General features: G+C 36.7%; 1 protein-coding gene across 1 annotated transcript in view; it reads right to left on the bottom strand.

Moving 5' to 3' along the window:
* STK26 (serine/threonine kinase 26) overlaps positions 1-11,509 on the bottom strand; it is a 22,205-nt gene that overhangs the window by 10,093 nt on the left and 603 nt on the right. The window contains exons 2-3 of the mRNA XM_007462864.1: positions 8,020-8,250; positions 9-49 (exon numbers count right to left, since the gene is read on the bottom strand). Coding sequence (XP_007462926.1) covers positions 9-49; positions 8,020-8,250 — 272 coding nt within the window. The remainder of the gene's footprint in view (positions 1-8; positions 50-8,019; positions 8,251-11,509) is intronic.

Here is an 11,509-nt window from a genome sequence, read left to right as displayed (position 1 = left end):
GTGCTGACCCGCCACCCAGGTATTCCATTATTATCCATAATTTTGAACCCTGTAAAAGCCATGAAATAGTTTAATAATTATAAACCTGAGCCAAGTAACATACTAGCATAAATGTTAAATCTGACATACTAATGTACTGCTTCTAAAATACAGGTTTAAAATTAGTTGTTTGGAATTCAGAATATATTTTTCCATAGAGACTATTACAAATGGAAGTCAAGTTCTGAGTCTTGGCCCTCCCTGAAACCGATTTAGCATATGATATAGCTAAATAAATAACACATTATTGTTCCTTATTGTTTAACTGTTAGCAACTTTTATAAAACCCAGAAAAAACCACCGCTTTAAATTATTTTGAATAATGATACTGAAAGGAAAAGACAGTTACATTAAAGAATGAGGAGGAAAAAAAAAAGAATGAGGAGGTAAATAGAGACTTGTAGAAATTTTGAATGGGGCTTCTGGGTACTTCCCATGTGATTTTAGAGTTTGAGGACACTGGGTACTGTGCCTTATTTTAGTTTTTGGCTTTTGTTTTAATGTACTTTACAACTTTTACCAACCAGGATTAACGGGGATTTTTCGTACACATATGGAACCTAGAAAGAACATTGACCCCCCTCTCCCCAGAGGTAAATGGCTAAGAGAAAGGGAATGTGTAGCTTAAAAAGCATTATGATTAATTCATGTAGAATTAACTTCACTGTAAGTTGTATAAGAGGAAATGGAGCTCATAGGGGGAACACGTGTATTTGAATTACAAAACAGGTGTACACACACACACACACACACACACACACACACACACCATTCAGCTACATCAGATAAAATTTGGAATAAATCATTAAATCATTTTTCTTTCAGCTATAGTTTGAAATACGGAAGACATCTCTCTCTCCATACCATTTCATGAGTGGTATTCTCTGAATTACTGTAGGACCACAGAATTGACTGGAAGCAGAATGGTTGGTTTTGCTAAACTGGCCAATAGCCAAGTTGTGAATGGATTGTGTTCCAAAAGTCCATTTTTAAGTAAGATGCTTGGAATTTGGAAAGCAAGCATTTTCCCATAAAAATAATGCCTAGGTTCCTGGAGCAGTGTCCTCCAAAAAGACAATTTAACACAAAGGTATCCATAGTATAGCAGAAAGGATACCAGAGACACTACCATTTGTACCATAACAATGTTTCTAGGGGAAAATATATTCAGTGTCGTGCTTCGATTTGGGATGCCAGGAACACATCTCTCACCTTTACAGTCCCAGCTGTGGAATGAAGATTCTCAAGCTGTTGCCAGTAGTCCTCAAACTCCAAAATCCCTGGGGAGTACTCAGGAGTTCCATTCAAAATTTCCAAGTGTCTCCATGAGACTGGGGCTTTACTATGGCAGAGAATGGACTCCAATAACATGATGATGAGTGTTTAGGGGACACTGTAGTGGGGGGGGATGGGTTGTGGTGTAGGGTAAGGGTCCTGAGAGGGAAGGCTCAGTTAAATTAAGATGCTGACATTATGTAGAATGTATAAGAGAAAGAAAGGAACAATGTCCCCCGCCCATCTTGACATCGACTCTCTCCTGTCACAGCAGGCCAGCTTGAACTGGGAAGAGAAAGAGTGGTGTATACAGTAGGCAGGAGACGAAATAAATCCCCATAACAGTGGGAGGGGAGAAGAGTTCCAGTTGTGGTTCATGTAACTTGTTTCCATGTATAGAAATTAGGACTCAGAACATGAGACCTGTGAACCTGATGAGTCTTCCTATTTTTTTCTACAGAAGAACAAAGTGTTTCTCACAATGCCATACAGCCTGAGAAGTTTATCTTTTGCCACGTGTTTTTCCTAAGTACTACATTCTACCTCATGAATTCAGAATGCTTCCCATTCACCTGACATTCAAAGAAAAATAAAAAGATCTTATAAAACATGTTTATCTGTTTTGAAGTTCTGCATGAATGAAAGCACCTGTTTTCCAAGTTAAAAACAATGTGTGTCTTTTTTCTGGTACCGATTCAAAACAGAAACTTACCAAAATGTATTCACAGAAAGCTTAAAAAGTCAGTAAACTTATGACTAAGCAAATTCCCGATCTGAAAAGAAGGCTTCCTCTTTGCAAGCGAGCTATTCAGTGGAACTAGGACTCTTCTGAAACAGGCAGGGAACCAGAGCTGCCTCATAGCTTTTCTGGCTGCTTCCTTCTGATTGTTACTTCTGCAGACAAACCTCGCTGGAGGATGGTCATAGGTCCAGACATTCAGAAGACTGCAAGGCAGGCAGGGGAATTGAAGCGAGGCCCGAGTGGGCACAGGCAGGAATGGCCAGCCGGTGGGGCTCCTCCTTACTCAAGGAAGCTTAACTCACACAGGCTCTTACTTGTTCCTTGTCCACAGCAGGTCTTAATGAAAACACCAATCACAAACCAAACCCAACCCAAAAACCTAGACCCTGTGTTTGTATTCTTCTGGGGGACTACAATTTCTATCTTTGATTTCTGGTAAAAGATGTTTGTGTTGGAGAATGCAAATATGTATGTTTGGTTTGTTCTTAAATAACTCAAAAGACTAAGTTGATATCTACATACTGGCTTACAAATCCAAAAGAGCCAAATGACTCTAAACCTCTAAACCATAACCATATATCTGGCACATTTAAGTATAGGAAGTCCCTGAATGAAAAATGTCACTTCTCCAATTATAAAATGATCCAAATGTTTTAACAATGGGTTGGAGGAGTTAAGTTTAAAGTCCTGCAGCAGGGACTTCCCTGGTGGTGCAGGGGTTAATAATCCGCCTGCCAATGCAGGGGACACGGGTTTGAGTCCCGGTCTGGGAAGATCCCACATGCCGTGGGGCAACTAAGCCCATGCGCCACAACTACTGAGCCCATGTGCCACAACTACTGAAGCCCATGCGCCTAGAGCCCGTGCTCTGCAACAAGAGAAGCCACCGCAATGAGAAGCCCGCGCACCGCAACGAAGAGTAGCCCCTGCTCGCCGCAACTAGAGAAAGCACGTGCGCAGTAACGAAGACCCAACACAGCCAAAAATAAATAAATAAATAAAATAAAGCCCTGCATCAACATGGGTGGTCAGTTAGGGGTTAGGAAATGGCTCTCTGTTCCAAAATTCAGAACGCCTAAAGAGTAAGTACTTCAAGAACTAGTTACAGACGTAGAAAACAAAGTTATGGTTACCAGGGGGTAAGGGGGGAGGAGGGATAAATTGGGAGATTGGGATTGACATACACACACTACTATATATAAAGTAGATTACTAATAAGGACCTACTGTATAGCACAGGAAACTCTACTCAATACTCTGTAATGGCCTATATGGGAAAAGAATCTTAAGAAGAATGGATATATGTATAACTGATTCATTTTGCTGTACACCTGAAACTAACATAACATTATAAATCAACTATACTCCAATAAAAATTTTAAAAAAGAATTAAGTACTTCAGAGTTATACTGTTTACTGGGGAGAAGTTGGAGCCTAGTTTTAACAAATCACTCGTGTCTGGAGTATCAACTCCATCACCTCATGGGGCCTTTGAATTTGCCACTAAAGCAGACACTTGGCTATGGGGGGAGAAATGCTACTGTGGAACTTGGAATTCATTTGCTCATAGAAAAAACGTTTAAAAAACATTTAAAATACCCATTATATATATTTATGAGATAATTATTGAACATAGATCAAGTACATGTTGAATTAAGTAGGTTGGTCTATGAAGCAGATAGCCAATCATAACAGTGACCACATAAACCAGCATGTGTAAGTAAAATAAGCCAGTCACCAAAGGGAAAATGTTGTATGATTCCACTTATATGAGGAGTCTACGGTAGGGAAACTCATAGAGACAGAAAGTAGAATGGTGGTTACCAAGGACTACGGTGAGGAGAGAATGGGGAGTTATATAGTTTAATGGGTACAGAGTTTCAGTTGAGGAAGATGAAAAAGTTCTGGAGATGAATGCTAGTGATGGTTGCAAAATCACATGAGTGCATGAAATGCCACAGAACTGTACATTTAAAATGGTTAAAATGGTAATTTTCGTGATATATATTATACCACAGTAAGAAAAGAAACAGAATGTGAAATCTTATATAACTGCAAGGAATAATAGAGATCATCTTGCCAGATACTTTACCACCTTGGAATAGTTTTCTTCCAGTCTAGAATGCCTTGTCTATACCCCACCCTCACATCCCAAACCCTATCAAAATCATACTCAAGACCCACTTTAAATGCTATTCCCCACTTTTTGGGTTATTGCACCTACCCACAGATAAGTGGGAGATATGAGACAAGTTAGATATACCTATCTGGGGCTAAGGAGAGAGGCTGAAACCAGAGACATGAATTTAGAAATTGTCAGAATAAAGTAGATGAGACCGACCAGGGCAAATATGCAGAATGAGAGGAGTGCACAGAGTAGGTGACCGAAAAATAAATATCTGCTGAATTGAATCTAATATGGGGCTTCTTAGAGGTGTATTATAGGAAGTTTAAAGCTATTCTTATTTTGAGAGAAAAAAACCACTGTACAAGGAGGAAATATTTCCCTCTCCAACTTCCTTCAAGTTTTATAAGAAAACTATGATTTTTAAAAATTAAAGAATATTCCAGAAATATTCCAGAAACATTCACCATACTTTGGAAATAAGCACACACAAAAGTCTCAGGAAAAATAATGAGAAGGAAACAAAACTGTACAGACTCTATTCGGTAATATTTTACTTCAATCATTCTTTTTTTAAAATAAATATCAGTCGTTGTGGTATGTGGAGGGGGGCATATTTCCTTAACATAAACAGAAATCTAAAAGCAATTTTCAGCAGCAAATAAAGGCATGATTCAAGTTCTATTCAATGTCTGAGTGAGCTTCATTTTAAGATTTACATCGAACTAGAAAAATATTTAAAGATTATAAAAGATTCTTCCAATGTTATGAGATCAGAAGGGAAGGGTTTGCTTATTTTAGCACTCGTCATAAAGACTAACTTTGTCTGTCAAGAAAATCTGCAGTGAAGTAAAATTAAAGGAAAATATTGTGGTCATACTGATGTGTCTGTCTGGTTTTTACTCTTGTTTTTAAAAACGAAGTTATACAGTGAGCTCAGTCAAAATGAATACCTAGTACATTTCTGCATGTCTCAAGGAAAGTGCTACAACTACATACAGTTTCAGAGAGCATATAATTTTCTCTCAAGTGCAATAAATTTTCCTCCAGCTAACAGTGAGGGTCTTGGTTATGTCCTGTGTTAGGACAACCTGAGAAGAACCTGTATCCTACTTTAGTCAATTAACTTGACTCACAAAATCTCCCATGTCATCTGAAATGGAAGGATGGGCCACAAGAAGAACATAAGTCGATTGATGATGCAGTTCTCCGATGGTACTTAGAGGATGTACCCTTCATTTCACTGACTGAACTAAACAGAACCCTGTTATATTTGATGTGATTTTAGTTTAAAAAAATTTAAGCCTGTGAAGTCACACTATGGTTTAATATAAATGGAAAATAAACAAGTGGTCAATTTAAGAAAGTAATTTAAATAAATGGTATTAAAGAGTTAGAAAATCATATTTCTTTTTCTCTGTGCATATATATGTATATCCATATAGAGATAATATGTGTGTGTACAAATAATCTAGATACAAATATAACCAATAGCAGCCATCTGTGAATTTCTACAATTTTACCATGAAGTAACATGCTCTTCAAAGTAGGCTTTCTCATCATGTATTTTAATTAATGACGGGTAAACGAGATAAAAATAATGCAGTTTAATTCTGTAAGAAGACATTCTGGATAACAGTTTTGTATCACTAACTGGCCTGAGAACATTCAACAATCAAGATTTAGAGAAAACAAACTATCAGTTGGATTTATTAAAAGATTAAGTATCTTTTGGGTGACTGGTACATGTATACTATGAGGAAAATTTTTTTAAATGTGAAATCTTAGGAATAAATAATAAGAACAGAGTTATAATTCATTTTCTATGTGAGTACTGAATATGAATAAAGAAATGTTATAAGCAAACAATAAAATTCAATACCATGTCAGTACCCATTTTCAATATAATATACAATAGCGCATTTTAAATAGGGCTTCTTTAATATAAGTCAGTCACCAAAACTAGCTTATCTGATACAGGTGCCTAAAAATAGCAAGTGTTCAGATTTGCTCTAGAGTGGGTCTGGAATTACAAGGATTCAATCCAGAAAGAGTAAACCAGAGTAAGCAAAACACACACACACACACATCACCACCACCAACAACAAATTCCCTGGGCTGCCTACAACCCCGCCTGCTATGGAAATTAGAAGGGAGACTTAAAACCACTGAGATTGAATGACCACCCCCATAGGATTCCTAAAAAGGAATCTGACCCACTAAATAAGCTTTTTAGGAAAGAATATAAAAGCAAAGTGAACCACAAAGAATCAAGTAATTAGGTATACAGTAAAATAGAGTAATGGCTAACACTTAAAAGTATATTGTATACGAGTTACCAGCACTATCACCTCCTCTTGGAAGCCTTTCCTTCATACCATCATGGAAAAAAAGGGTAGAGGTGACCATTTTCTTATTTATGCCTCATCTGTACCTTATACACATTCAATCACAAAATCTACACTATTTTAGTGCAATATGAGACTGTGAGCTCTTTAATGGCAGGAGTTGTTCACTTTTACATCTCCATAACCTTGTACAGTGTGTGACACATAGTGACTGTTTGGCTATTTAATGATTCATTCTACTATGCATTAATGCCACAGTCACCTAATTCACGTACTATTAGAATAAATTAGGCTCTGTGGGGAATTCCCTGGCAGTTCAGTGGTTAGGACTCTGCGCTTCTCCTGCAGGGGGCCTGGGTTCAATCCCGCAAGTCGTGCAGCGCAGCCAAAAAAAAAAAAAAAAAAAAGGTTAGGCTCTGTAAAAAGCCAGGGAAATCGATGAATTTCTATATCAGTATTAACAAATATAGATAGTTTATCCTAGGGTATATTTGATCAGCAGAACATAAAAAGACAGCATCAATTTTTGTGCAGGCCAACAGCCTGATGGGTTATAAACACACCCTTTTGGCCTAGAGATAGATGGACAAACAAACAAACAAACAAAAATCCTTCCCCCTTGTAAGCCCTGAAAATCAAAGATCTAACTAATACTGCCCTCCTTTGAAAAATATCAATATGGGGATACATTTTTTAAATTTTAAGATAATTTAAACTCTAGGCTAGATTTTTCTAATTATGTATTGTTTTATATTTCAATAGACACAAATCCTGACTCTATAAATATGGAACCCAAGAACTCTTGGGTTTTAGTCACCAAAGAGTTTTCTGTGATGCAGTAATAACTCCATCTGCTGGAACTTCAGGTGTCTGCTAATTCCATAATCCTGGAAACTAAAAATCCAACTTTTTTTTTGGTGGGGGGGAACAGATATTAATCTAGTTAATTCCATTTCAACAAATATTTATCATGTACTTAAGATGTGCCATGCTCTGTGCTAAGTGATGTGAAAACCAAGACGGGTTGAACTAAACTCCCTGCTGTCAAGAAGCTTACAACCTAGAGGGAGAGAGAGATGTGTAAATAACCACCATAACTCAATGGAATAGTGACATGCTTACATATGCCATCAATTCTGAGGTTGAGACAGACTGGACCATTGAGAATAATGTGTAAAAGCCCAGGGAGAAAGCTCTTTCCAGGCAAAGGATATGTCTCAAGGCTCAGCTGCCTTTCTGTTCCTCTATCAACCCAAAAGTTCAGGTGTGGAAAAATGTTGCAGCTGAGCACTGGGATGCATTCAGGATACAGCTGCTAAATCTAAAAACAGCCTATTTTGGCACTACAAATGGAGCTGAGCTCTGTCTGGAGGCCAAAGGCTGTCAAATCCTAATTTAAGACATTGCCTTTCGAAAAACAGAGTTAAAAAAAAAAAGAAATACTTATAATGAAAATACCTTATGACTTAAATAATCCAGCGTACACATTACCTTTAAATATGATCCATAGTATTTTGTTACATATGAGCTGTCACACTGACTCAAAACAGTTATTTCTTGCTGAATGTCTTCAATTTCATCTTCGGCTTCCTCAAGGTCTATGATTTTAATAGCAACCACTTGCTGGGTACGGTTATCAATACCTTTGAACACTTCTCCAAAGGAGCCTTTTCCAATGCGTTCTAATTTTGTGAACAGTTCTTCTGGATCGGCTATATTATTCTAAGGGCGGGGCAGGGAGAGAAAGAAAGGAAAGAGCACAAACATTTTGCATCAAGTTTTTAAATGAAGGAAAATAAATCACATAAGACAATACCACATTTTTTTAAAAAAAGCATACAAACTCCCTTGACGCTCCGCATGTGCTTTGTTAGAACAACTGTATCCCAAATGGCCAACTAGTCCATATTCTATTGGATCACCCACACTAAGTGGGCTTAGCGGATCCTGCTAAGGATCACAATCTCCTATAGCAAATGTTGTCTCTGGTGCACACCAAAGGGCCAGACTCTTTTTAGAATAAAGCAGCTGAATATACACAATTTGCACATTAATGCAATGGTAGTGATAATGAGAGAATACCTAATCTAAGCAATAGGTAGGTGAGTTGTTAAAATTCTTACATTCCACCAGCAAAATATTACCTTTTAAATCTCCTCTCTCTCCAACTTGGATATCCTAATCACTGCACCTATACTTCTAAACCACCATATAAACAACACAGAGCACAAAAGACCCAAGAATCTACAAGTCCTTTTTTTCTTCTTTACTTGGGATCCTATCTGTATGTAATGTTCTCATCAATGGCTGAAATAAGATTCTATGCTTTTATCATGATTGCAAGTACTCATAAGGAAATGGTAATATGTTGAACTTTCACAACACATCTCACAGTAGGAATCCAGAATAAATCAATATTTTGCTACAACAAAATCTGAATCAAGCATAAGGTTTTAGGTTAACAGATGTATAGGCATGACTTAGATTTATAAATTCACCGCCCTTTCCTGATTCAGAAATATCCTTTATCTAACAGTGTACAATTCTGAATTCAAATTTTACTCCCACAAGATAACCTTTAACCTTACCTAAACTCATATTGCTGAATATATACCACTGATCAAGTAGAAAAAAAGATTTCCAAACCTCACAGAAATGGCATATTATTAATTTATTATTTATTTTTATTTTTTCATGGGAAGGCGTTTTATTTTAAATATAGCAGTGTATACATGTCAATCTAACTTATACTTAAGTGTTTTATTAGTCCAGACCTAAAACCTTACTTTGAGTTCCTTCAAAATATAGAAGGATGCTATATAGTTCTGATGAACTGTCTATATTTAATTTGTTAATTGGACCTAGATTATCTGTTCATTTATTACAGTTTAACCTGGTCATCAATTTCAGGAGACAAATTAGTGAGATAGCATGTTCCCTTATATCTTCTTTTATTAGACAAATAGATCATTAAAGTTTATTATTTTTCCGTCAAGTTTGTTGCACCATCATCACCAAATAGACCCAGTAAACTGCCTGCTTTTGAGTAACTTAAAAACTTATGACTGATTTTAAAGAATTTCGCCAATTTTTCTTTTTTCAACCAGACTAAATGACAGTTCGCACATGACCTGCTAAATTTATAAGCTTCCCCATTCTCCTTGATTCGATTTTTTCCTATTTCTAAAAGACACTTTCCATGTATGCCATAGTCTCTTTGATATGGCAAGCTACTTGTTATCCCCACCCACCTCTAGTATTCACATGGGACAAATACATCTTCAGCTGCCCATATGAGCTTTTAAAAATAGTTTAGGCTTCCTAGGTTGCACATGTTTGTTTAATGCTAACATTTTGTTATAATACCTTCTCCAAAACTTGCGTACCATCGTTATTGATTTACTTGGTGCTTAATTTCTTACCAAGGCATTGTGATTAGTATCACATAGTATAATAGCTAACCCACAAGTTACCTCTCCCTACTTTTGGTGATGGTTCTTGTCTTTCTAGTACCTTGCGGCAAAAATACTCACCAAATAGCTCAGTGATAGGTTCACCACCCTATAACTTCCTAAATTCAGTGAATTTGGAAAAATAAAAAGAGCAAATCTTTCAGTTTTTCTGACATAACTACAAAATAATCTAAAAGTTATAAATATACCATTGATTAAAAAGTAGACAGTACTGAATGTACTTTCTGATAACATTCTGGACTAGGAGGTATATTAACTCTATGATGAGATTTTTTTGTTGTTGTTGGAAGAAACAAAGATTAAATCCTAATCTTCTTAATTCGTGTTTTAAAAGGATTTGACTGAAACAATCAACCCTAGGGAGAACACAGCTGTTCTTGATTTCTATAATAAATGGGTTCCCGAAAGTATGTAAATCAAAGATTTAAAAATCAAGTCACATTTTGAATTTTAAACATGCTCTGAAGTGAATCCTAACTCATCAATAAATATAATTTAAGATTTTCGATCAAGGAATACCAAGTTGGAAAAAGAGAATGATCTCTCATTTACACAACATTTGCACTTCCCAATCTTTTATTTTGGGACTAAAACTTCTCATGCAAAAAACCCCAATTTTTAGAGCGGAGGGAACCTTGAAAACAAGCTTTCGTTCGTATAACCTCATCTCCCTGACTTCCTGAATCTGGGATAGATAATACCTAAGTTCTAACTCCCCATTCACCACGTCGCCAGCTTCTTAAACCAAAGTAAGATCTTATTTCCTTTTAGTTTTTCATGCAAGGGCAAAAGTCAAGTAAATAAATGGTAAACACTCCAAGCAATGCAATTTAAAAACCACCTTTATAAAGATGCTGGCTTGCCCAATCATTCACATTCACTCTTCTTTAGAGCCTCTAAGAAAATCAAGTCAGCTCCCTCTCAACACAAATCAAATAGTCTCTTAAGAATATTAAAATTTCGAAATCTTTCTATTTCTATTGCAAAATTAGTTTACTTCTATATCTGTGTTTGCATTGCCTTCTTAAATCCATAGCCCAGGAAGGAGCTCTAAGTTCTGCAGCAGCAAAAAGGATGAATGGCTAAATTAATGTCACATTGATTTACAACTAATGGTAGATGACTTATACACGTTGCACAAAAATGCATCTGTGAAAATGAAAACCTCAGAGATCCATCTCAGGACATTCTCATTATTCCTTGACCTTCATCACCTGTCCTTCCTTAGCCTGGATTTGGACTCTTCAGCTATAGGTAGATTGTTACAAATTTAAGTCTTAGACGGTATCATCGCCACTAAAACAGCAAAGATAACAACAACCTTTTAGTATGGAAATACCCTGAGGAAGTCCAAAGGGGAAAAATGTAGGATGATCATCTTACTTTTCTCCTGTGGAAAGTCAGGGGCAGATGGGAGGGAGATCAAGATGGCAGAGTAGGAGGATGCTGAGCTCACCTCCTTCCACAAACACATCAAAATATATCTTACATATGAAGCAACTCCTGCT

Source organism: Lipotes vexillifer, unplaced genomic scaffold, assembly GCF_000442215.2.
Source record: "Lipotes vexillifer unplaced genomic scaffold, Lipotes_vexillifer_v1.1 scaffold1006, whole genome shotgun sequence".
Classification (NCBI taxonomy): domain Eukaryota; kingdom Metazoa; phylum Chordata; class Mammalia; order Artiodactyla; family Lipotidae; genus Lipotes; species Lipotes vexillifer.
This window is presented reverse-complemented; position numbering and strand designations above follow the sequence as displayed.